This window comes from Mercenaria mercenaria, chromosome 13 (assembly GCF_021730395.1).
Source record: "Mercenaria mercenaria strain notata chromosome 13, MADL_Memer_1, whole genome shotgun sequence".
Classification (NCBI taxonomy): domain Eukaryota; kingdom Metazoa; phylum Mollusca; class Bivalvia; order Venerida; family Veneridae; genus Mercenaria; species Mercenaria mercenaria.
In genome coordinates this window covers 61,181,814-61,209,596 of record NC_069373.1, presented here as the reverse complement: position 1 = coordinate 61,209,596, position 27,783 = coordinate 61,181,814, and the positions used below count along the sequence as shown (strand labels likewise).

Here is a 27,783-nt window from a genome sequence, read left to right as displayed (position 1 = left end):
GAATGGATGTTGAAAAAAGATTTTGTCCGTTTATGTAAACATAAACAGTTGGGAACATTTGTCACATGGTTTCCTGAACCAGAAGCCTTTCATAACAATGCTTTTACTTTGTCTTGGAAAGAGGTTTCGCCCTATATTTTCAAAACTTGTAATTTGTTAGAAAAAGTGGTAAATAAAATCATACAAGATGAAGTAGATAAAGCAATCATTGTTTTTTCCTCATTGGAAATCACAAGGCTATTTTCCTTTGATAGTATCAACTTTGATTGATTATCCTGTCAAGTTACCAAGACATCAAGATTTGTTGCGGCTGACAAACAGTGGAGAGGTTCCTCCTTTGGCAAAGCATATCACGATGATCGGTGCAATCATATCAGGGAATCGCTGCAAATTGCAAGAATTCATCACAAGCTATAAGTATCATTCTCCAAGGTTGGCGAAAAGGAAGCAGGAAACAGTATGATTTTGCGTCTAGATTTTGGTATATTTGGTGTCGTAAACAACGTTAGAATCCATTTCAAACAATTGAAAGTAAGATAGCAAATTATCTTTGTTTTCTTCTTTCTTTAAGGCACATTCCTTTCGTTCAGCTTCAGTGTCGTTTGCATTTAGTAAAATCTCTTTGCAGACTAATTTGAGTACTGCTGATTGGAATAATGAGAACAACTTTCATAAATTCTATTTTAGAAATGTTATTCCATTAGAATTATCTTTCGCTGAAGCTGTTCTGAGAAGAAAGTGCCTTTTTATAAGTAGTGATTGATATTTTTGCATATGTCTATCGTTCAGACATACAGAGATTTGACTGTTGATCAGAACTTAATGAATTTTGTTTTGGAATGTTTTTCAACATTGCATAATAAATTATTTGTGAGATTACTTCAAGTAAAATTGTATTTATTTCTCTTCGTTATTGTAGTTTTTTGTTGACGATACTTTAAAGATGCTGTTCATACATGCTAGAGCTGAAGGCTTTATGAAAAATAATGTGCCCTCATCCAAGCGTTTGGTGATAGAAGAGGAACATTATTTGAGTAAAGCCGGAGGACGAGTATGTATGAACCCTCCCTTTTCCTTATTATATAAATTAATAAAATATATAAATATATTAAATACTGTTCGAAAGGCATGTGAAGTCATTTTATTTATCTAATTTATAGACTTCCATCTTGTGCCGAGCCTTTTCATTGTCAAGTATATTATGGTATTAAAAGTAAAATTCCCAACCCTTTTATTGTAATCGCCAACAAAATATTTGCTTTAAACTATGATTTCAGCTGTTCACCGCTTCCGGTGCATGGAGCGGTCACGTGATACACAACGTTCCAATAACTTAAAGCGAGCTTCTCAACCGTATCGGCAAAACATCTTGCTGTTCATACATGCTCGGCCTCCGGCTTTACTCAAATAATGCTCCTAATCTTGGATGAGGGCACATTTTTTTCCAAAACCCTTGTTGTTAATTTGACGAGAAAACAATTTCTTTGCCCGTCTAATTCAGCATGGTCTCTAGAGCAGCCATATAAAATAAAGTCAGATGCCCTGCCCTTAGTATTAACCGCACCCTAGGATGACGCAACAGATATGTCAGTAGAATAAGCCGCAACCCAGATTAACGCTTATGCTATGTCGGTAGATTTGGTCGCACCTTTGACTTGCATTAAATTGAAATGCTACGTCGGTAGAATTACGCCAAATGCTATACAAATGTATATATATTTATAACTATTGGTACCGTGAGACAAAGCATGTTGCCGCTGTAAGAATTCTGAATGCACTTGTTGCACGAGACTCAAATGCCGAAACAGGTTTAGAAATTGTAATATTACATATCAACCTGGGGCGGAAGTTGGAAATAATAACACAGAAAGGTAAAGTTTAAATTTTTACTAAAATAAAATACCATAAAACCTGACGAAACTATGTAAAACAAATTTGACACAATAAAATATAATGAGATAGATTTAAAAATAAAATATACTGACCAGCTGTATATTAATGTAATACACACAACAATAAGTAAAATGTAAAACATATGCATTCATATAATTACAAATATTTTCATTTAAAAGATATGTAAAATGTTTCAGTAAGTAAAAGCAGTTAAATGTCACAGTTACTGTACTAAAGACTAGAGGATGTACCGCAATGGCAGGTATATCACTATCCGAATGACTAGAATTGATATTAAATATTGCATTTTGATGAATTCACATCTTACTTGTGTTTTGAGTTCGTACATCGCATTTCGTGTTTTTTTTTCACGTTACAGTATGCAGTGCACATACAACAGTAGAGAACTTCCGGACAGAATAGTTCATTTCGCAACACGTACAGTTCATATGCCGTGCGGAATTCTGTTGTCTAACCACAGCAAAACAATCTTTTTATCATATCGCAAAGGGTGCAGAAGTCGGAATCCATCCATATATGTAGAGGTCACATCTCAGTTCATGTAAATATCATACGAGCAGAGCTCGTATCTCAGTGAACTCTTTTCACATCGCAGTCTAAAGGTACCGTACAAGACTTGAAGTGTGACGAGACCAGAGCATATTGCCTCCAATAATGGCGCGACGAGATTACATCACAGTATATATAAATTAATTATCACAGTTGAAACGACCGATATCACTAGTCTGGTCTGACAGTTCAGTTCTAGTACCTGTGTTTATGTCTGTGTTTTTCGCAGGTCCTTTAAGCATAACGAAAAAGTCGAAATAACCCGATTGCTCTTGCAACGACATCGAGAACCAATATTAACGCAGCTTCTTCCTCGTGGACATCTTCTAAACCTGCAACAGTTCATATGTGGCCGACCAGCAGTTTCTAACATCATTTGTAGGACTATAAGGCTTATCAGTAAGTAAGCGATGGCTCTAGTTTGCATGACAATAGATATCTTCAGCTGGAAGAAAGAGCACGATTGATAGTCATAATTAATTTATGGATTATTAGAGTGAAATTTATCTGGTATATTAACAGTGAAAATCACTGTTAAGAACTCTAAATTAGGCATAAATACTAGTTAGATGAAAGATACTTTGTTTGTTTTACATATAAGATCATCGTGATTTTCACTGTCGTTCAGGTGGTAACAGATATTTTAATTTTAAACTGAAACATTCTTTTACTGGAGTTCACGCGTTGACAGATATTTCAATATTAAAATATTAAACGGAAACAATCAAATACTCTATATATTAAATTAGAATTTTTTAAATTAGTTTTACTTTTATTCTGGTAACCGCGGTTATAACACGGGCTCAATTTATCTTAAGTAGTAAATTAAAATTAAGTATTTCTCTAGATCTAAATTGTAAATATATCTTGAAATTTACCTTATTGTTCTTCTTTCGATGAGTTGTCAACGTTTGTTTAAACAATATGATTGAGACGTATGAGGCAAACGCTTTTTATAAGGCTGCACATCCGCTTATGTAATGGACCACTCCACTTAATACAGGAAGGTGATTTCCCAACATTTAAAAATAGATGCATGACGATAATCTATTGCCAACCAACCGTAGCGTAACGATAATCAATAATAGGAAGGTCATTTCCGATGCTCGCGCCGAATTTTTCAAAATATGTAAACAATAAATATCATGTGTGCGATACTCCACGTTTTAAATCAAATAAATGAAATTATTTTAAACCTTTACAGCGGACACGGACAATGTAGACGTAGTATGTACTATGGTCATAATATGGGGCATTTCTCAAAACAAAACCATTTCAAAAACCACAGGGATTCGTTTTAGTTTTTTAAAACATCAAATAACTTTAAATGTTTCCGCCTAATTATCAAGGCACAGCATATCTTTATAACTCTTGGCAGTGTTTTCCTCTGCTTCCACGATACTGAGTAACAGCTTTGTAGCATTTCATTTCTGCTATATTGAATGTTCAATTGTTGCTTGACACTTTTGTACAAGATTGTTGAATTTGGCACGCTTCCTACGCTCTCGGTCATTTTGTCGTCCTAACTGTGCCGATGTGAACGGCGTCATAGGCGAATGTTTGTTGGGATAAATCTTGTCTCCAAAGAGAACACAGTCCTCTGGAAACGGTGATTATGGCCCACACATTTGTGTCCTTAGGTTGAACTGTGGGCATCGTCCAAGTGTCCCAGGAATCCAGAATATGCTGCCAGCGTCTACAACCTGGGTACTGATGATAGCCTAAATAGTACTATTGTTGGAGTACATTCATGGGACGCTGTATTTCATGTCACATACCTTTAGTTTTACTTAGCGACCTGACATACATTCCTAAGGTAGGTCCTGATAAACGTTAGCCTTACATCAAGTTTGGTGACAATGTGTCTCAATCTGAATTAAATTCATTTTGACCTCAACTCACTGTCGCTTGGGATTAAATTTCCGGACAAATTGATCGATGTAATTCTTCCTGGGTACTATTTATCAATACCACGGCGATGTAGTAAGAAATTATCCCCCTACACCGGGCGACAATGCGACAATGCGAGGTTTTACTAATTCTCACAACTATGTATACTGGATTTCAATTTCACGACGCGAGAATTAAGAAAGACATGCGACAATTAAGACGATAATTATCGCCCTCTTAACCTCGCGAGGATTGTTAAATGTCGCATGTACATATGTTTTTGGACAGGGCGAAAACGCGATAATTATCGCGTTGTCGCGTGTTGGCGAGGCGACAATTTAAGTGGCACGAACAGGATTCCGTACTGATCCCTGAAATTATCTAGCTCATAATTGAAATCATTTACGAATCATTGTTACACGAATCATTTAGGCAAGGCAGCCAAAGAAAAATATTATATATGAGATATATAGACCTCACTACCTCTACGTTTTAACAAAGGACATTCTACATAGTTTGTCAGCTAGTCTAAGACAGCTAGTCCAGACATAGTCACCTTAGCGATTGGACCCATTTCACTGCTCAAGATATTAAAGGCGTAGCATTTCCCTGGGTCTTATAACTCGTATCCTGACAATAAACTCCAGCTGCCATAATATATCCGGGCCTTTCTATCTTTGAAAGCTACCTATGAGCAAAGTTTCATCGAAATATTATTCTTATTTACAGTTATTGTGCTCAAATAATTTAAGCCCTCAAATTAAAGAATAAGGAGAGCTACAATGTACTCGCACCGACATCGATGTCACTTCACTATAAACTGCCTCTATAATCATCAAACCGCATATTTTATAATAATGCCTTTTTAACTACTGTCCCTATAATCAAAAATCCTTTCTTAAGGATTGGTCTTGCTAAGGGGTAGATATCTCATAGGCTCCAACTCTCGTTCTTAACGCCTACAGAGCGGCATTGGCTCAATCTCGTATGTCAAAAATGTACATAGACGACTGAAAACAATCAATAAACCACATCATTTATTTAGTAATTAAGTATGTTTTTCAAACGAACCGGTACTATTTCTGTGAAATCCTAAGTTAATACAAATCGGGGCGGAATATATGGCCAAAATGCAACTTTCGTTTTGAATAGGCTCTATTTCACTACTCTCAAAAGCGCTAACGTAACACACTAAATCTCTGCAAATCGATCTTCATAATTAATTATATGTAAGTTACAGTCATTATGGGTGGAACTATATTGCCCGTTTATTGAAATATGACTCCTAATTGTTACAGAAAGTAGTCTTTCTTTGTTACTTAGCGCCACCTTGGAAGTATCATTAGCTTTTTCTTCCACTCACCTCACTCTCACCAAAAATAGGCAGAGCCAGTATTTACCGACCGTGTTAAAGCTCATATTGTTTCTAATTATCCATTTGCCTCGAACCCACCGACTAACACCCTTACCACCAAAATATGACAACAAATATATACAATTTTATGCTTCCTCTTCTATTAATATTTTAGTATCCCCAAAACACAAAGACCTCACTATCCTCCCCTAATACACTGCTACGCTGCCCCTCAGTTATTTTTGTAATTTCTATTCATATTCCTTTCTTTTTGAATTCCGCTATTTCCAATACACATACAAATAGGTAATAAAAAATCTGTGCATTTTTTTCTACCGCATTCACTGTTTTCATGCAACAGTGCTGGCTTAAAACTTTATCCATGTACATATTTTTATTAAAATATACTGGGCGGCGGTTTCTTCTTTTGGCATGTTTTGCCACCCAGTTATGTTAATCGGGTCATTTGTATTACAAGTAGAATGTTAGGTTATGTATATAATCGTTATATTGTGTATTTTATGGCATTTTGAATAAATGCCATTTTTTGTTCAAAACCAATATGCTTTGTTTTTCCCTCTTCATATTCGAGTTCGACCTAACTTTTGATCTTACACCCAACTTTGGTCAGGACATAAATATTTACATATATTCTCCATACACACATAATTACAAGTTACCACGCTTCCTAAAACATGTTTGAGAAAATCCCCCAAAACGACAGGTTTGTTGTGGTTATGTGTTAAAAACTAATTTTAGCGCAACGCATAAATAAAAACATATTATGATGACACTAAACTGAAGTATTGCATCGCCTCGCTGGCTTTCCCCAGGGTTATTTTATACATTAAAACCTCATTTTGCACATCATAACCCAAAGTAGAATATTTATAGGCGTGGAGAATTTCTTTATTATGGAAAAATAACATGTTTATTTTTTTTAAAATAATTCATTATTACATAGTGTTATTTATTAAACAGCGACTACATTGGACAATGATCCCAACATTGTACTTGATCAAGTTCTATTTATCCTGTCGCCTCACATTCACCTCTTTTGGGCAGATTTTATATCTTTTATTTTTTTAAACATTTTTTTATTCATGCAGCCAGGAAATAAACGGAAGACATAAAAACATGAGGTTTTTTTCCACACAAAGAACAATGCTGTCGCTGAAATAAATTGACGTGGTTAATATTTTTATATTGGTCAGACATTGGTCCTTTGGGGATCTTTCTGTTTTCATTCCGACCAATTACTGACATCTGTCCAATATAAGTTTGGATAGTTATACATTTTAGACAGATAGAAAATGTTTCCATCATCTGTAAAAAAAAAAACATGCTTAAAGGCCGATATTGGTAGCCCTAGAGAACTTTCCTTTGATTGGCATCTTTCATTAACTCCTGTTAGGCTGGGTAAATATGTATTTACTGTGTAGAATTGAATTCACATTGTTAAAATATCAATTATCCTAGTGCATTGTGTGACTGCTACATGTTTTGGATATTGCATAATGTTGTATGTAATTAATGTAAATTGTCTACATGTAGGCATCTTAAATGGATTATTTGTTGGACTTTCAGTGTCTTGTCTCAAACATCTGACCTATACAAGCTACTAGGTCATAATATATATATGAATATTTATTTCCCTTGTTTGTTGTATCATCTAATACTTGACTAGTACAATATAACCTCTGCACCATTTCTCTGACATAAAAACCAAATCGGACTGGTTTTTCTCTATACACTTTGATATAATCATTCAAGTCTGTGTAAACTGTGCATATGCCAGTCATAAAAGTTTCAGTTGAGAGTTGTATCAATTGTCTTTCCTAATTATTGGCATACATGGTCCAAGTTGCTATTCCTACACAGGTCATAGGTCCGAAAGACTTAAAGAATCTTTTAGTTGGAGGAGAGGGGGTTTAAACTCACGGCTCCTTGTTTCCCAATCCGGCGTCTAACTTACCGCTGACCACGTCTCTAAAATGAGAACTTACATGAAGTGTCACCTGAATGCAGTCTTTAAAATGATATAAGAAATACACTCTTCCAAAATATGATTAGAATTTTAGCCGGTGCTGTTTGACTTATTTTATAGACTGATATTCGTGTAAGACATCGCCCATCTGAATTTTCCGTGGACTAGTAGTATTGAAACTAACAATGTATTAAAACAAAATGTATACAAACTCCCAGCTATATTTATTCTGAAAGGAATACGTCTCTTTTCAGATTGTGTATACAGTATACGTAGAAATTGAGAAAGAATCGTGTAGGAAAGTAGAAATCAAGCAGTTTTGTAACTCCAAGGAAATATATAACATGACATGACAACAGTGATTTGAGTAAAAATGTTGAACAAGTATGAATATGTAGAACAATTCAGGGTATATATATAGCAGCACCGAAACTAATCTTTTTAGGGTAGTGGACTTGTTGTGAAATATGCACGCTCGTTTGTACTGCTAGGCGCTTCGCCGTAAATGGTATGGTATATTGATGGTGGTTGATTCATATATATTCTCTCTACCTGTTATAATGTATAATTCGAACTTGTATCCTTGCGAATCTAACGTATGGGAAAGTCGATGTGCGTAATTCACCAAAGTACGCACTAAGGAATGTGGATTAAAGGGAAGATTTTTCATAATGTTTGGACGAATGAAGACATTTCTCACTACGTGTACAAATGCATCATATGATATATCAAAGTAGGATATTTTCTCGATGTCGCTTGAAGTTACTTAGTTTTTCATGTGGCGAAGTATAATTTAAGGACTGTCATTACTTCATTTATTCAATATATAATCCGATTGTATAATTGCTTCCTTTTAACTTTCAATTTCCTCACTATCGCTCATATAGAATATATAAGAGGATAAAAAATAGAACTGCGGCTTTGTCCAAGTATGAGGGTTTATTTCTACATTAAATAATAAAATGCCAAAACTGTATAACCTTTATTCTGTATCTACATTGTCCGATCTTTTAGGCAATGCTACTTTGAAAAAGATATTTTGTTAGGAAATTACTTCCAACTTTCTGTCAAATTGCTGAAATCATTTCCTCAGTTTTTCGGACTTAGAAAATCTGTGGCCATTTAACTGAATTGAAAGCTTGAAGAATGTATTGTAATATGTTTATTTTATTGGAATTTGGCGATTGTAGAACCTATTATTAACAGCAGGCAGTATGCCCAGTAATAGAGAGATAGCGACATCAAGCACATGCGCAGACAAAATGTAAATTAAATATCTACAAGTTTACGTAATATTCAGCGTTTGCCAAGGACTATCAGATAATCTTTACCTGATACATAACTTGTACATTTACACATAAATTTTATGTGAATAATTTTTACTTTTCTAATTTTTGTCGCATGAGACGCTCTTTGAACCTACACGTATGCGTATCCGCACAAGTACAAAATCGCAACCTCTCAATTACAAAACATACAGCCAAACCTGAGTCAAGCAACCCACAAAGGAATGAACCCATGCAGTTGCCAAAGGCAGGTGGCTGCCTAAGTCTTGATGCAAGGACAAACTTAAGACCGATTACGATCAAGGTAGAACATACAGAGATTTTATGAGGTTCAGTCGTTGCTCGACGTCAGAACAAATATTCTAAAACTATTCTTATTAGCATTCACAAACAACGAAAAAAGAGGTAGATGGGAAATGGCCGCGACTTTATTTCATTGATATTATGGCATATAGCATGTTTAAATTTATAGAAATGATTATGAACACAAGAAAAATCACTAGCTAAATGGCATAGCAACTTACAGGCAACGCAAAGAGGCAGAAGCCCATGTTATAGGCTGACAATGAAGAAACTGGCAAAATGCAGAGATTTCTCCATTCACAGCTGATGAGAAAGTGAGACGAGTTGTTCATTGTTTGCTTCAACCTATAAATTGCTATATGCTACACCGAAATGCACATGCGGTCGCATGTGTATTGAGGGCCACTAAATATTTTATGAAATAAAATTCGTCCAATCAATACACAGAATGTGTTTATTTGTTGATTTTTTTTTCAAGTTCTTTGCCAAAATTGTATGTTAACTATATGAGCTTAAGAGTAATTATAAAAGGAATAACTCACCTTTACTAATTCAAGACTTAAACAAGAAGCTTTTTTACCATTTATAATGAAGTTCCATCTGATTTCTATCTTACAGTAACGGACATCTTTATATTTGTAGCTGAAACTAGATGTCACGTTTCCTTGTACTGAAATTTAAAAACAAAGGACTTGACGAAATAAGAACATTTATAACTTGTGACATCTTAATAATCTAGATGAAAGATAACAGAAAATATAGAAATCTTTAAAGTTTACCAACGGTTATACATATGACTTAATATGTATCAAAACATATGCCAATGCCTGACCTGCTAATATGTATTGAGGTTGAAATAGTATGAAACTAGACATCACACTCTCATCAAGCTCAAACCCGAATGTCTGCGTACTGAAGTCACAGCAGATATCATTTAACGAACAGCCTTGCCCGTGTTAGAAACACTCTTTTTGTAAGCCAGCTGGGTTGCTTCTTACATGCTGCATTTAACCTTGAACGTGGTTCGAACACCCAACAGGGAGGGAGAAGTGATCCGTACCTTAGTACATAAATTTGTCGACGCAACGGCCTACTTAAAATGCATTATATTTAATATTTTCATAAATATATCATTATCATTTCTTTTTAAAATAAAGTTCCTGAAAAATTTAACAAAGTAAAACAGCTTCAAAACCATGTCAAACGTAATTTTACCTTTTACCTGTCTTTTACATTTTACCTTTCATTCATTTTACCTGATGCATCCCCCTAATCAACTGAAATACTTAATGATTATAATATATTAAAACGAATTAGTAATATGGAGCATTATCACAATTATTCAGATCAGTTATTGGTCATCATCATTATCATCATCATCGCCATTGTCGTCATATCGTCATCAGAATATTATCACCATCATCATCATTACCATCATCGACGACACTATCGTCATTATCGTACCATAATGTACCAACATGATATCATATCATTATCATTTCGTAATATCACAATCATCATTGTCATCATCATCATATCATCATCATCATCATCATCATCATCATCATCATATCAAATTAATTATACCATATCATCATTATAATCAAAATCATATCATCATTTTCTCATAACGTATCATAATCGTAATCATAATCATCATATCATTGTTGTGTAATCATATCATCATCATCGTCAGGTAATATCATTATCATCATCATCATTATAATTATCATCTTTATGATCGTATCGTCAAATCGTATTATCAACGCCATATTGTCAACAAATCACCATTATACCATCATCATCATATCATTATGATCGTATAGACACAAACAACGTATCACCATATTATCATAATAGTATCATCATCATCATCATCATCACCATCATCAACATCATCATTATAATACCATCATAATATCACCATCATCATCATACCACCACCACCATCATCACCATCATAATAACATTATCATACTATATACATATAATCATCATCATCTCCGAAACGTGTCACCACTTTCAGGTCCGTGTGCAGGATTTGTTTGCTGGGGGTGGGGTGGGGGGCAACCTTGTGTGGGTTCGGGAGGGGTATCCCCTCCCGATTGCAAATTTTTTTTAATATGGCACATGAATAGATGCATTTTCCTGCTACCTGAAACACCTTTAAGGATGCATGAATGTATCATATATTTAAGGAAAAGTCTACTTTTTAATCATTTCATCAAGCCTTTTCAAGGTATGTATGATTGTACAGTCACAGTGTATGGACTTATTTTTCTGTATGATACCCAGTTGAAAAAAATGTTGAAGTTTTAAGATGATTATTAAGACTAGCTCCTAGACTATGATAAAAAATCACATTTTTATGATTTCATGTAGTGAACTGAGCCAGTCTATATACTATGTCCAGTATTACAATTTTAACATCAGTCCTCTTAGAAAATCTCTAGAATAGACAGGCTTTTGTCTCTATGAACATAATTATATTTAAAAAAAAGAAGAAAAAAAATCATAGAAATATCGTAATTATCAGTCTAGTGGCTAGTCTAATTATTAAGGGTATCCTATTTGCTAAATGGTCAAATGTTTTTAGATTTCCAACAAAACAAACGAAGTATTATGACAATTACTATTTACTTCATAGATTTCAAATGACAATGGACTCTTAACTGTACCAAAGATCTATAAAAATAAATAGATGTGTATTTTATACTTCTTTGACCGACAAACTATAACATCACAGCACATATTAAATGATATTTTTATGTATAAAACCCCTCATAAGTAACGAGTTTTAAATGCGTGTTGTAAGATTTACTGAGAGACTACTTTTAAAACTATGAGAGTTTTTAAGTAAGGTTATTGAACCCAAAAGAGTAAAATTGATACAGTAGTTTCAAATTCATAACTGTTGTAAAATAGGATAAATATCTATCAATTTAATAAATTTGGAGAATGTGCCTTAATGTAAAAACAAAATAAAACCATCATAATGTTTCAATTTTCAAATTCATTTTAAGATTTACTTAACAAAGATCATTTTATAACACTTCCAAAGGGTAAAAAACATAATAGTTTCTCCACTACCCAGTCAAGTACCGATCAAGCGATCAATAAAGCATGCACAGATAAACTTTTACCTGTGACATGTCTGGTGCTAATTTCCACTACCGGACACGGTTTTATGGCCCCCCCCCCCCACCTGGACACGTGCCTGACTTTATATCATGCTGAACGAGGAGTGTAGTCCCCCTTAAATTCCCCCTTTGATATCGGTATTTTAATCATCGTTATCATGATTGCCAGCATTTTTGATTATCTCCAATTACAGTAAATTAAGCTTTGGTTATATAATAATTGTCCAACTGTTAACAAACATACATGTGCACAGAGCTGGAGGAGGTTTTGAATGAATGGTTATGCAACGCTGAACATTGTGCTAAATTGAACTTTGTTATGCATGGCAACAACAAAATTATATAAAACTTATCTGCATTTTCGAGTCGCAGCAATCATTCCCTCTCCAGTATACCATCCAACCAACGTAACAGCTTAATACACAGCAATTTTTCTATCGATGTAGTTCGGGCGATTTCAGCTAGCAAACTGGTTCGAGAGCGTGGCAAATATATGCACGGATTTCTCGTAATTGTTGCTGCCAAGCGTGTAGATTATAAATTTACGAAACAAACCGTAAAACGGAATGCAACTGATGTTGAACAATAGCAGACAAGTAATCTCTTACAACATGAAATTAGTGCACATGTATCACCAAAAAATAAAATAATTTATTTCTACAAGAGAACATAAATCCATTTATTTGAAATACAGTTTTAATTTTAGATATATTTACGTTTGTTTGTATGAGAATTTAAAATAGTTTTAAATATGACATATAAAATCACTAAAATTCTTTTAACAGCACAATTGTTGTTAAAGAAGTTGAGTTTCATTGCACATGTATTTTATTATTATCATTATTATTCGCACTCTTTAAGAAATTTAACTTTTAATCGAAGAAGTATGTAACACATTTTAATCAATTTGAAGAATGTAATTTGTAAGAAAATTATCTTTGGTTTAAACAATATTTTATTCAACAAATAGCATTGATTACAATATATGACACAAAAGAAAGGGATCGAGTAGTATGCTAATTTTTTAGAAACTCTTTCCCGAAAATTATGTTTGCTTTCTATGTTGATCTATTTGTGCATAAGATAATTATGTAACAGTTAGTTGATTTTTACGAATGAATAGGAAATTGTAATTTTGAAGTTAAATTAAATTTATCCGGATATCCACGCTGTGAACCATTTGTCTTGTTAGTGCCCATTTGTGCATAATCATATATTCATTGTTTGCTACCTGGTATTATGTGTTTCCTCTCCGTAACCGACACAAGAATAGACATTTTTTCGTAAATAAAGAAAACCGTAGGTTTCAATATTATAATAATCATATATGTATTATCAATCCGAATGGCACAACAATACAGCTCTTCGGACAAGACAAAGTATAAACTTAAAAAGAGGAGAAATATTCAGGGTATTTTTCAAGAAATAGATCCATTATTGATTTGTTTATTCTATTTCACTAAGTAAATAAAGGAAACTGAAAAAGGTTGTCCAGTCGAATTTAACCTTGTTGTGGTAGTCGCTGTATGACTGTACGTGAAGCTGCGAAAACGCATACGTACATCAGCTGAGCAAAAGTAAGTAAAAACATAGCTATTTTAACTAAACATGTAAGTAAAATGTGAGAAATATCGTTTTTACAACTATTTAAAGGATTCATTCATTTGTCCGCAACTTTACCTGCGTATCCCTCTAAAGTACAGTACAACGAAATATAAAGACAGTTTATAAGAGACACTCGCAAATACAGTACATTTAATTACAATACATTTAATTGCAATACATTTAATTACAATACATTTAATTGCAAGAAGTACAATACATTTACTTACTTGGAGGATTCGCACGATTCTATCTCACAGATACTACGTGTAGAATTTAAGGCCAAGATATATTTATCAGGTTTGGAGGAAGATAGGTAGAATATGTATAGGCCAAGAAAAGGGTAAAACATCCCATTTAAAATGAAGGGTGTTCATTCTCAGATCTTAAAAATGGTGTGCTTGAAAAAAGGAAATCTAGTTTTGAGGGTCTTTTTTTAGCCTGTAATATCCTTAGATGTTGGTAATTTTGATATTTTAATGTAACTGAAAGTAATACTTTCTTAAATGCAAATAAATCAGTCCGACGAAGAAATGAGTTTTACTATTAGCTCTACATTTCAGCTCGGCATTCATTTTTTAATATGTTCGGCATTCCAGGTGTGTATTCTTTTTTGTTTAGTACATAAAGTTGGACGCCGATGGCCGTACTCGACATTGCAGCTCGGCATTCGCTTTTCACTTATTCACTTAAAATGATGTTAATAGCGATAGTCAGTCCCAGAGTCAAGATCACAGATATTACTGAACGAAGCATGCAGATCCTTACTATCATATATTTCAAGTCGCTTTTTGAAAAATAATCCCAACATCTCTGAAATATAGTAGCAAGTACTGTGCAAGTTGCATAACGAGACCGAGGAGCTATGTATGGAACAGAGCTATACGTGTTCGCTGTAAAGCTCCAGTTTCAGCAAGGAGAATATAGCTCCAGACGAACTTTATACGGAGAATATAGCTATATACAAGTAGGTGTCCCAAATACAACTCTCAGAGAAGCTATATCCAAAGGGAGTCATGTAGGGTGTGACCATGCATGATGTTTTCCATTTTCTTTGTGCTACTAGTTTTCTTCTCTCTGAAAACTATTCATATATTTTACTACCTGTTCCGCCCAATTATTTCAACTGCTGCTTTCTCACAAGTTTACGTTCCTTGAGCAAAGCAAAGTTCGACAATACACACGCACACACTCGGAAATTGTTTTGAACTCCTTGATCTATTTCACAAAGCTTGCTACATTTGGGAAAAAGAGAAGATGTATTTCTTAACACTCACTTTTAGACATTTTTGCAGATCGATTAAGCTTTTGTTCAAAGTGAATTTAACGTTTTTTAAAACATGGCAACGTAATGTAACTATTGACCCCAAAAACTGATTTTTGTCCGGAATAACAGTAGATACAGGTAAAAAAATGGCCAATTTGAGACAGCATTTAGATGTACTGATAAGATAGTGTGGTGTGAATATGTGTACTGGTTATAAGGGGAAGAATTTTTTTGTTTTTAATTTGTTGTGAAAAAAACAACAGAAAAATGCAGATAGGTTAAGCTGGCCAGTCCCCAATTGCCGCACATCCCCCTCCCAAATTGAGATTGCTCCTACGCCAATGATGGCGGAAAGTATTAAGAGAATATAGTAGTTTCAAACAAAATTGCAGTATTCTGACACATTTATTTGATGTTTAATTCCAGGAAGTCATCAAATTGCATAAGCAAAATTAAGGTGAGTTAATAAGAGATCGGGAAAATGAAGGAATTATACCTATTGAAAGATGAAATTGTTTTAAGTGTAATTGTATCGGAAATAAAAAACATGCTTCACTGTCGTATCTTTTTTAAAGTGATCTTCGCTTTTTAATTTTTTTGTAGCGTAAAGTGTAGACAATGCATTCAATAATTCTTAAAAATTGTCTTTGCAGCTTAGATCAAGTAATGCCTGAAATAAAATTTATTGTAAATGGAAGAGGTTTATTTTTGTTTAAAATAGTACTTTAGTGGTATTTTGTCTTACTGTAAATATTCAACATGTTGAAGGTTTTCAATATGTTGTTATCCCAAAATATCATACACAAATCAGACAAGGAATTTATTGCACTTTGTAATTTTATGCACGGTGATTTACCAAGATTTTGTCACTAGCTGAGATCTTTACAAGACCATGTCCATGTGTAATGCGGATGTCTCTAAATTGATTTTTGTACTTTTAGCATGTGTAAATGTTGAGTTCTGCTCAACCCGGGGCTAGAGGGCGTGGACGGTAGCATGCATTTCCACAACCGTCCATGAACAGGCTCAATCAAACCGAGCCTGCAACATTTTCGTTTTTGTCGTGTTGGGCGACCTGTAAAGCTTCCAATTTTCTCTATTTTTCAATGATGTATTTGTAAACAGATTATGATTATAATAAAATATGAAGCATAATACCTCGGCATACATCGGACAACATAGTCATAGACGACGTCAAGCAAAGAAACTGACAGATTTCTTCTTTTTAAATTTTCACCATTATTTGTGCTTCACGGTGAGGATTCGAAGTACCCACCTTATACACACACCCGTGAAACACATAAATCTCCTTACAAAATATTGTGAAAGAACGTTTCACTTATTCTTAATGGTAAACTAATGTCTCTGACCATTTGTGCAGTTTCTTTTTTCTGGTATGCCTATTTTGCAAGATGTGTTTCCCAATATTTAGGCTTTAACTTTCATATTTAAAATCATTTCAGTGATACATTCTTACATATTCTTTGTATAATTTAGCGCTCATGTTGATCGTTCTGTACAAAATTGTACTGGGATTCAAACTAAACCTTACTTTAAGTTCCGAGTCAGATAACGGTATGTGATCAACTCCAGCCTGTGCGTTTATATACCGCCTTTATTATATTACATTTATGTTGACATAACAGTTTGCTATATTCATGCCTTATTTGATACATATCTGTATGTTAGATTTATTTGTATAGATTTAAATGCGTGAAATTATGAGTAACATTGCAAAAACTCTTTACATGTTCTTTAACAATAAGGGCAAGACTCATGTCACAAGTTAACTTGCACAAATACAACGAAATTTTGTTATTTAACTGTGAGTAATAGTTCTGGTTTTCATTTGTTAACGTACAAAACAATATACAAGGAAATAAATAGTATTGAAAAGACATTTGCTTTTTCCAATGGTAAAAGTTTAGATATAAAATTGCTATAACTTCCAAGTCAACTTTAAAGTTGATTCTAAAATTGTGACACTATAGTAATAACAGTCTGCTATAATAATGTCACCCAGAATAATCGCTTTAGTCACACATTTAGTTTTGTTACAATATGGACTTAAAGCTGATCTTAAAATGAAGCACTCAAACCATTTGTCGGCGCCATTGACGAATTTTCTGCTTTACAAAGGAAGGCTCTATGTAGGAGGTGCTAATGAAATATACGCATTGAACGAAAACTTGGACATAATCCAAACGGCAAGTACTTGTGGATTCTCGTCAGGTGTTTGCAGTGAATACAGAAATATTAACAAAATACTATTAGCACATCAAAGTAAAAAGGGAGACGTGTTGATACTGTGCGGTACGGAAAACTTTAAATTATGTGAAATAAGAAACCTGTCCAATATAGATATTGTTATCGGGAAAAGTTCAGACCTTGTTAAAGCTGATTACTATCTAAAAGTATCTTCAAATGAGCACAGACCTGCCGTTGGAATGGTTACTCAGAATGGACAGTTCACTATTGCTGTAACATTTGGAGAAGGTATTCAAAGCATTGAACAAAATGTCGGAATTATGACATATAGATACGCTATAAGCACAAGGAACTTATACAATTTTCATCCAGTTGGTATTTGGTATGAAACAAAAGTACTTCATTTCCAAATCGAAAACCTTTCATTAGAAGATTATATAGTTTATTACAAAGCATGTTTTCAACACAACTGGATTAGCTATTTTGTCACCAATCAGAAGTCTGAGGTAGGATCAAGCAACTATGTATCAAAACTGGTGAGAATATGTCAAAATGATACTGGTTACAATTCTTATGCAGATATTGTTCTGAATTGTAGAAAGAATGGCATAACCTTTAATTTAATTCAAGGCGCTATTCTCTTTGACTCTGGGCCCTACACTAACAATTCAGATAAACTTTTTATTGGAGCGTTTACACGTGGCAATGATCCCGAACATCCTTCTGGGGACAGTGTGATATGTGTTACTAAACTTAACATACTGGAGGACGCCATTTTGGAAGCACGGCGAGAATATGCAACGTCCTCTTGTAAACGTTCCGAAGATAAAAACAAGCGATATCTTCCAGCAAAGAGACAGAATGTAAAGTGTATTACAGATAAAAAGGTAAGAGAGGACATCAATAGTTGAAATAAAAAAAATGTTATATAAATTTAAACTTGTAACATAACGGAAGTTTGGATAAATGGGCTAACTTAAGCAATTTGTATATTAATTAAGTTTCCTTTTAAAAAGGAATGACTTGGCTAGTTGAGATGTAGTAGCAATCAAACTGAATAAAGTTTTTTATGGCTTGTTCATTAAAAATGTCCTTTAAACACTAATGGAATCGGCCACAACGTAAGCGCAGAAATTAGCGGCAAATTTTCCTTTGAGATATCCATTTTGCAGATTACTTATTCCCGGGAAGTGCTTAAATTACTATGACAGGTAAAAATGTCCATAAATTCTTTACAATAGTAATTAAAATAACTGAAATTATGTAAAGTAAGTCAGAAATGAAACGATCTTCATTTTCATTAAAATCTTAATTACATTTTGTTATCATATTATTGTTCGAATTAATAACAGATTGTCATAAAACAACCGAAGCATGTAGGTGTTATCAATCGGTGGACTTCTTACATCCTGCCTCTTGGCTATATTCTGTTTCCCGGCTTCTTGTAGTGGACATGACTACATTTCGGGAGGCAAAATAACCAAAAACAATATAGGCTGAAGGTCAGTAATTCAAATCATATAAAAACGACAACTTTTGGTCGTCTTTACGTATCTTAGAACATCACTTTTTCTCACACCTATTTTTCATGAAAGTTCTGCACTGTACTAAAAGATTGAGACGGCGAGCGAAAAAATAATTTAATTATTTGTTTTTGTTTTCGCGAAAATCAGGAGCGAGCGAAGAGCGAAGAAATATATTTGTCTTGTTTCGGCTCTCAATTAACTAATAAAAACCTTAAAATAGAATGTGTATCCCTTTTACATTAGAAATAATTAACCAAGGATCGAGAAAACATGGGTACATTTTGGTTTGGGTACATTTTGACCTGCAGACGCACAATAAAGCGAACTCATGGAAAGATAATAACATTGGCATACAGTTCAGTGTAATCAAATAATGTATGCGTTTGTAAATGCTGTTAGAAAATATGTATTATACAACAATGCATAAGTCTACACCAGAAAAAAACAATCCCCATAACTCTGATTTGAATTTTGACAGAGTTATGCCACATTTTAACTTATATTTTTTTTGTTAAAGTTTTATATAATGTCCAATATCTCTGTTACTTTCAAAGCTATTGACTATTATGCCCATCTTACTGGCAAAGCAGAGTTCAAGCACTGAGAAAAGTTGAACATACTGTCTTACAGACAGCTCCCTCTTGTTCTAATTTTAAACTTTCTTGACAGATTAAATTTGTTGAAACAAAGTCTCAGTTAAGGTCAGAAATAGTAGTGAACGTCCATTAACATTATTCTACTCGAGGACTGAAAAAAAACCTGAAGCTCTAAATTGGTTTGAACACAACTCCTAATGTGAATTCCTTACCCCACCCACTTTCGTATAAAATACAATCATTTTGACATGAAAAACAGAAAACAGAAATGCATCAACATGTATTTACCCTTACCAAAATAATGTAGATTGATGTTATCAAATAAATGAGTGTGTGTTTTCATCCAATTTTCAATGAAATAAGTCAGATTTTAGTAGCAAATTAATTTGGTAAACCTTGGAAGAAAATGGCGTAACTGCATAAAAGGAAATAACTTTAACGCAGCTAAATATAAGTGCCTTGATATATTATTGACGAAATGTATAAGTTGTGATAAAATTACATTTTAGAACAATCTGGGACTGGAATTATAAGCATTTGTACACTGTTACGTCCGTAAAAAGTAGCGCACCAAAATATTTTGCCTTGAATTTTTTTAATGGGGCGGGCGCAAGTCAAAAACAAAAAAAAAATATTTCTTTTTGTTTCTGAAAAACTACCAGCGGCAAATCCGATGAACAACTTTTTAATTTGGCGTGGCCTTACCTATCTTTATAGAAATCACTTTTACCCAAACTTATTTTTCATGAATGTTCTATCATAAATTAACGAAAAAATGAAAAGACAATAGGGGGTTGAATCGTTCCTAATGAAATGCCAGTTGTGATCTGCTACCCTAAAAATGGCACATATTTGCTCTTGTCCGCACAATAAATCCCTACTTTCGGGTTCACTCTGCAAAACTTGCCATGTGTGTGTATAAGCATGAAAATCGTCTCATTTTATGCAGAATGTATCCTAGCAAGGGAAAAGTGTGGTTAAAGCAGTCGTTCTACACAAATTTGCGCAAAAAGGACAATTAGGATCTATTTACTTCGGACTTCTTTCGACTACACCACAGAAGCACATTTTCGACCGAATTACTGACCTTATTCCTATAGAAGCTCTAAGCCAAAAATAAAGTATTAACTGCTAATGTTTAATGTTTCGATTTGTCTCCTTAGGTAATTAAACATTGTTAGGTACAAAAAGTGAAATACAATACGGTTATATATAATAGTAGCTTGATCTGGGCGAGTGGATTTTGCCAGGTATAGAATTACATGAGGCGCCGAATAAAAAAATCCAAGCTCTAGCTACTGTTGTAATGACCCCTTTATTATTTTCGTACTGCCAACATTCGATCACAACTTAAATTCGATCGGCCCAGGAAACGTTTTATATTTTTCCTTATTTGACCTATACACCGGTTGCGCACGTACCACTTGCTTACACGGATAACTACAACTGTTTGCCGAAATGGAGATAAAAAAGGTAAAAAATCATTAAATTTTTGAAAAAAATCAAAATGACTGGAATTTTTAATGCCTAAAATGCAATTGCTTATCACCCTTTATTTACTATATAACCTAAAAACCATGTGTTTACAAACTACTTGCCCCTCACGGATGTGGGTTCGAGCCTCACTCGGGGCGTTGAATTCTTCATGTGAGGAAGCCATGCAGCTGGCTTACGGAAGGTCGGTGGTTCTACCCAGGTGCCCGCTCGTCATAAAATAATGCATGGAGGGGCACCCGTGGTTTTCCTCTACCATCAAAGCTGGAAAAGTCGCCATATGACCAATAAAATGCATATTTACTAGGTCATAAATGTCATCGTAACGTATACTTACCAAAAAAAGTTACGCCTACATACATGACTATGTATGTTTTCCTTTTATAAAACACATGTACAACAAACTTAGTTAATTGATCGAATATTGGCCGTACGGGGATATATACCTCCATCTTTTTGTTTGTAGTTTTGTTATCAAAATAAATGTTCAATGATTTAACAGTTTGTCGATGTTAAAGGCGTACGCTAGAATTCCCTGTATGTGAGATGGGCGAAATATTTCCCAAAAATAGAATTTCTTCAAACTTTGGATATTGAAGGATAATCATCTAAAAACAGAAATATGCAATAAAAATCATAGGTCACCGGTACCGAAAAAGAATTATCTGCCCTTGAAACGTCATTTTTGGGGAAATGGCGTTTTCAAGGGCAGATAACTCTTTTTCAGTACCGGTGACCTATGATTTTTATTGCATATATTTTTTCCTAGTTGATTGTTCTTCAATAGACAAAGTTTGAAGAGATTCTGTTTTTGGGAAAAAATTCGCCTCAAATTCTAGCATACGTCCTTGAAATAGAACCGAGCGTAGTTTTTATTTATACGATATTTATAGAACTGCAATACAAAGGGTACAATACGGATTTTGTTTCCGCCTGTTTGTTTTTACTTGTAAAATGCAAGTCGGATGTTTGACAGAATTTGTATAGGTATATAATAACGAGTTATATTATATTCGTTCTTAGCAGCAAAAGTCCAGGGTAATAGCGAATCCAAATATTGATTAACACTGTTGCGGACAAGTCCGATGGAAATCAGCATTGATTGTCAAATTTCCTCTTTATTTCACACCATAGTAGAAACGAAGTATTTTTTTTACATTTTGTGGCCATGTGATAGAAAATAGTGAGATATATTGCTTTTCAGGTGTGAAATAAATGGTTGTACTATATAATTAGTTTTTGTCAAGTTAAGTACCGTCATTGCCGAATAGCAGGCGAAAGGTCTCCCAAACCTCTCCTCCAGGCTAAAACAATATTTTACAATATCACATCAAATTTCTTATTTTTAAAGCAAATTATTATAGGCCCGCTATTTTTGGTTATTTATCAAATCATAAAAGTTGTTCAAAGCTTTCTGAAAAATATTATTTTTACATTTCTTAACATTCAGGATCTTGAATTGTTTGATTTCGAATGCAACACTCACGAAATATATAGTAATGTTGTTATCAAAAAGCCAGTCAGCATGGCGTCGAGATTTCATCTGAAAGCAGAGTCTGGCGTCATAACAACATTGCGCGGAACGATATATGAAAACAAACTTGTTGTTCTTCTTGGCACATCCACAGGAAACATAATACAGGTTTGTGCTTGAACTTTTTTATTGAATCATTTTGAGTGCAAATTTTAATTTTATAAAAAAAATGAAAGATGAAGAACACTAATCTTTACAAATAGAATAACATAATATGCCAAGAACATGCAAGAGAAATTCACTCTACAAATGCTAGAGGTAGGAAGGTGAGACAGTGTTGGTATGACGCGGCCAAGGAGCGAAACTACGACATCTCGCAGTACATGCGGGCTCTCTATGAGCTCTACCAACTTTTTTCTTAAGCCATCTAGGATCTTCATAGTGCACTTTGGCCGCCTCGGTAGCCTAGAGGTAGAGCGTCCGCTTCGAGTGCAGGAGGTCGTTGGTTCGATCCCCGGCCGCGTCACACCAAAGACGTAAAAAATGGTACTAGTAGCTCCTTCGTTTGGCGCTCAGCATTAAGAGGATAGTGCTAGAACTGGTCAGCCCGGTGTCAGTATAATGTGACTGGGTGGGGTATCATGCCACGTGTCTACGGCGTGATATTCCAGTGAGGCAGCACTATAAAGCTGAGCATTGTGCTCACTGCTACAAGTAGACACCGTCGTTTATATGACTGAAAAAATGTTGAAAAAGACGTTAAACCCGAACACACGCACGCACGCACGCACGCACGCACACACGCACACACACACACACACAGAGTGCACTTCTGCTGTCCTCTCTTTTGGATTCCCCATACATCATAGGTCTTTGGGGATGCGCACAGAAATTTGGAATCCATTCCCCAAGAGATATAAAATAGATGTTTGTTGTTTTAAGAAGTCAAACGTTTGTTGACATATGTTGCCAGATGCGGTGTATTGAAGAGACCTCAGAGGGTTAAGGTCGTCGCTGACTTCAAATCACTTGATGAAATAATGCACGGAGTGGCACCTGGGGTCTTCTTCCACCATCAAAGCTGGAAAGTCGCCTATGACATATAATTGTGTCGGTGCGACGTTAATCCAACAAAATTGATACTAAGCGATATCTTCGGCAAATAGACCAGGCACAATTTTGTTCAATAGGTTGTTTAAAAATGCTAATTGTTTCTTAAAACCTTTTCTCTATAAAATATAAAGTTCATCATAGCTCTTTTTGTTTGGAAAATTTTAGTCTTGCTATTGCCTTGATAAAATTCCTATCTCCAGCAATAGCGCATACAGCCAAGAAAAGAAAACAAAAAAAACAACGTTTAATGGTCTTAAGTTTCTCACAATTGTTGTCAGATTTTCTGATATTACAGCACAATCACCTATGTCCGTATGTTTGGTCTACGTAACATAGCCTCATTAGAAATAATGAGGGTGTTTCATATCGGATTGTACAATTTCTTATACAGCCTCTTGGAACTTGTCCTTTTTCTTGATTTTTTCATCTCTAGGCTGATAGACTTTGAATTTATCATAACTTTACGCCCTAATTTTAGAACAAAAAGCTAAAATATTCCGAGAAAAACTTATTTGGCTGACATCTGCCTTTAAGTCGGTGATCGTACGAGCAGGTGTTACCGTAGTAGGTCTTTTTTTGGATAGTTCCCTGTATTCCACCAATACTATTTCTATGGCACTGTAACCTAATTCTATGACAAATATAAGGTTATTCTGCCGACTTTTTTCTCACGTATTTTCGCAGGTACAACTAAGAAGTGTGACCAAACGTACATTATGAACAAAAGTACATAAATCTGAAAGACATTATATTGCCCAAAGCAGTACAATGCAACAAATGCGAAACTCTCGTGCAAGTATGAAACAAAATGGTCCATTTTGTGAAACATACAAATAAAACGTATACAGTATATTTACACAATAAATGAACCAAACGTTGTTGTCCAAAAATGGCCACAAAATTTAAAACCCCCGTATTTAAAGGATCGATAATCTAAAACTAAAAAAAAAAAAAAAAAAAAAAAAAAAAATGCATTTTCTTCTTGTACGGTTGCCATTTCATCGGAAAAGATTATTAAGATAATCAAAATGTCGTTTATACCTTTTTAGACAGTAATGCTACAACATTTTTCGATGGTAGAAACAAGTAAAGAGGCAGTTGACGCCGGCTACAGTATAAGAAAGATATTCACGGAAGGTGACAAGACAGTCTACGTAATGAGTAGTAACAGAGTATGTCTACACTATCCTTTTACATAATTTTTTCGATACTGTAAATAGTACGTTTTTACACGATAAATCTTATGGCAAATTTACCTGCAATATTTTGTGGTAATAATTCCCACAATCGAGACGGCTTTTTCAAGTGGCTGTGCTATGTAACACGAGGAATGATTGTATTATGGGTAAAGTGTCGGTTTGGTGTTCATAAAAGTCTAAAATATATGATAAAAGGGACGATTTTAATTTTGAAATTGTCAACTTTCCCCATCTTGATGGAGATGTCCCTCGAGCAACATCATACGGTGTCTATATTTCACAGCTTATTCGTTTTGCAAGAGCTTGCTCTAAGATGATTTTAATGACAGAAATCTTCATATCACCAAGATATTGTTACAACAGGGTTACCGTTATCATAAGCTACGGAAAGCTTTTAGTAAATTTTACTTCAGATCATCGGAACTGTTAGAAAAAAATACAATACGACCCTTAAAACACTTTTAAAACTTGGACTTACACACCCGGAAAGCTATGGAGAGAGATGTAGTTTATAAAATTCGGAAAATTAAACATACCATTATTTTAATCAAATATTTGTAAAATTGGTTAAAAAGTTTATCAAAAGGGGATACGATGCGAAAATCGTGAAGCACAGTGCATGTTTAGTGATTGACCCTTCTACAGTTAATTGCTACGCTTTCCTATTGGATGGTGCGATGACTACTAAAGTGTAGGACTCCATGATGCTTGTCTCCTAAATCCTACATACAACGGACGGAGGGAGTTGATTTTTGACTTACAGTTTTCTTAGTCATGGCCTTAAGAGTTAGGCTCTTGTTGCTCTGACTTCAGATAAGTTGTTGAGTACATTGGTGTAATTATACCTTAAATTAAACTTAATTTTATGTTTTGCTTTAATTATCTGTTATTTTTGCACTAATGTTAGAGCCTTTCTCAGCGGGGATTTTATTTATATTGTGTTGTTTAACTTGTTGAAAATAGGGTAGGTGCGAGGTTGGCATGCTCTAAACGCGTTTAAACCCCCAGTTTCCTTTATATAGGTTACTTACCGTTCCAAGGCGGTGCCCCTATTTTCAACTGGTTGTTTTGTCCGTCTTGTATTGTCTGTTGCGTATGTTTTCTTGTTTGTTGTAAGCGTTTTTCCTCTGCCTCACTCCCCCTATTGCCCTCTCCTTTCTCTTGCATTTACCCTACTTTTTGCATCCCCTCCCCCTTTACTTTTAGTAAGTTTTCGTGGCTCCCCCTTGTTTTGGCAGCCGAATCCTAAAACGGTACTTGATTGTTTTTTCCTACTTGTGTGGTTGCGTTTGTATGATTGTGAGTCTATAACGGTGCCCTACTGTTTTCTTATGGTTTTTTTGTTGGTTTTTCTATGTTATTCAGTTGATCGTAGTTGTGTGTTTATCTTTGGTACATGAGTGTCTGCGCTATTGTGGTTTACGTTGTAGTGCGACTGTTTTTAAAGAACATGGCATTCCCTTCGTCCTTGTTCACCTTTATCCTTCGGGTTCCTCACCCCTCCCCCGACCCCATTCCGTCCCTTACTATTTCCTTCCCCTCCATCTATATTTAGCATAAATTAATATGTACTTGTTTGGGATGTTTGAAGCAACCCGTCTGAAATATTTTTCCATTACAGCTTCTTTTTGTTGTGGGCCTACTATGCATATGAGTGACTCTGGGGCTGTGTTTTTGGTGCTCTGTGCTTCCTGAGAAATCTACCCTTACCAATTATCTTTTGCTTCTGTACTTTTCGTCATGGTTGTGACGGCTAAGTCTATCAGTTCGACAGTTTCTATAAACATATTGTTTTGAAGGAATAAAAAGACAGTCATACATTTCTAGTACAGCTGCCTTTGAAGAAATTTGATTTTATTTAACTATAACGTGTTTAGAAACAGATATGCCATTCGTAAAAATAATCAAAATCAGGTTCTTTTTTATACATTGTCGAGGACATTTGCGAAGTATATACATACCGAATTAGATACTTCAGTCCTTCTTCTTTTAGAATTTTTGTCTAGAAATGAAGTTTGTCATATCTCAGTTTCCGGCTTTCATGTCTTGGTTGAAGGATGATAACGTTACCATTTCGGAACGAGCACTTTTAGGTACATTATTTACGGATGAGGCTGTATACAACGAACCAATATTATGTTCAGTAACAAAATTCAGACTGTTCAGGCGCTCAATAAATTATAGTTTTGATGCTTTCATAATGATGAAATTTATGCATTTCATAAGCAGGAAACTTGATTTGATATTTTGTTTCTCATTTGTTCTTTTACATGGTTTGATTATTTTTAAATGTGAAAGTTCTTCATGAAAATTTAATAACACCAGTCGGACTTTCCGGACATCATGTCTTTGCTGAATGATCTCATTTTTACTTTCGTCATATGAGGAAGACATCTATCCGGCTTACTGATGGTTGGCGGTTCTACCCTAGCGTCAACCCTTGAGCAACTATTCACAAATGTCTAGTAAATGATTAAAATAATTCATTTTTATACATACCAGGATATTTTCTTTTCATATTTAAGTACCTGATTAAATTAAACAGCTAAAATCATTACAACTGCTAGTTTTTGTATATAGTCTCGATCTAAAATCTCGATATAAGAGAAATATGTTTGGCAGCCTGTTTCTAGTAAAAAGTTAGAACAAGTTAGCTGTTTACCATACATCAAAAGAAATACATCTTGAAGTGTCATGTGTGAAGACTGTTACTTTATTTGTGCCGCAAGTAGTATGGGATTTTCTAAAATATTGGATCGTTAAAATAATCCACAGTTGTTCATCAGATATTCATGTGATGAAATGCATTTGAAGTTTGAGAATATGATATTCCTTTTTTTAAGTTCTTTCTACAAGATGACCCAGAATCGAAACATATTGA

General features: G+C 34.4%; 1 protein-coding gene and 1 long non-coding RNA gene across 2 annotated transcripts in view; one reads left to right on the top strand and one right to left on the bottom strand.

The window, feature by feature from the left end:
* Positions 1 to 1,872: 1,872 nt before the first annotated feature.
* LOC123529830 (uncharacterized) lies at positions 1,873 to 7,452 on the bottom strand. The gene is made up of 2 exons (XR_006682221.2): positions 3,342 to 7,452; positions 1,873 to 2,908 (listed from the first exon to the last, which is right to left on the bottom strand). It is a non-coding gene; the product is annotated as an uncharacterized LOC123529830 (long non-coding RNA).
* A 9,766-nt stretch (positions 7,453 to 17,218) lies between these two features.
* LOC123528422 (plexin-A4-like) overlaps positions 17,219 to 27,783 on the top strand; it is a 29,460-nt gene continuing 18,895 nt past the window's right edge. The window contains exons 1-3 of the mRNA XM_053520935.1: positions 17,219 to 18,387; positions 22,567 to 22,758; positions 24,753 to 24,875. Coding sequence (XP_053376910.1) covers positions 17,305 to 18,387; positions 22,567 to 22,758; positions 24,753 to 24,875 — 1,398 coding nt within the window. The 5' untranslated portion in view covers positions 17,219 to 17,304. The remainder of the gene's footprint in view (positions 18,388 to 22,566; positions 22,759 to 24,752; positions 24,876 to 27,783) is intronic.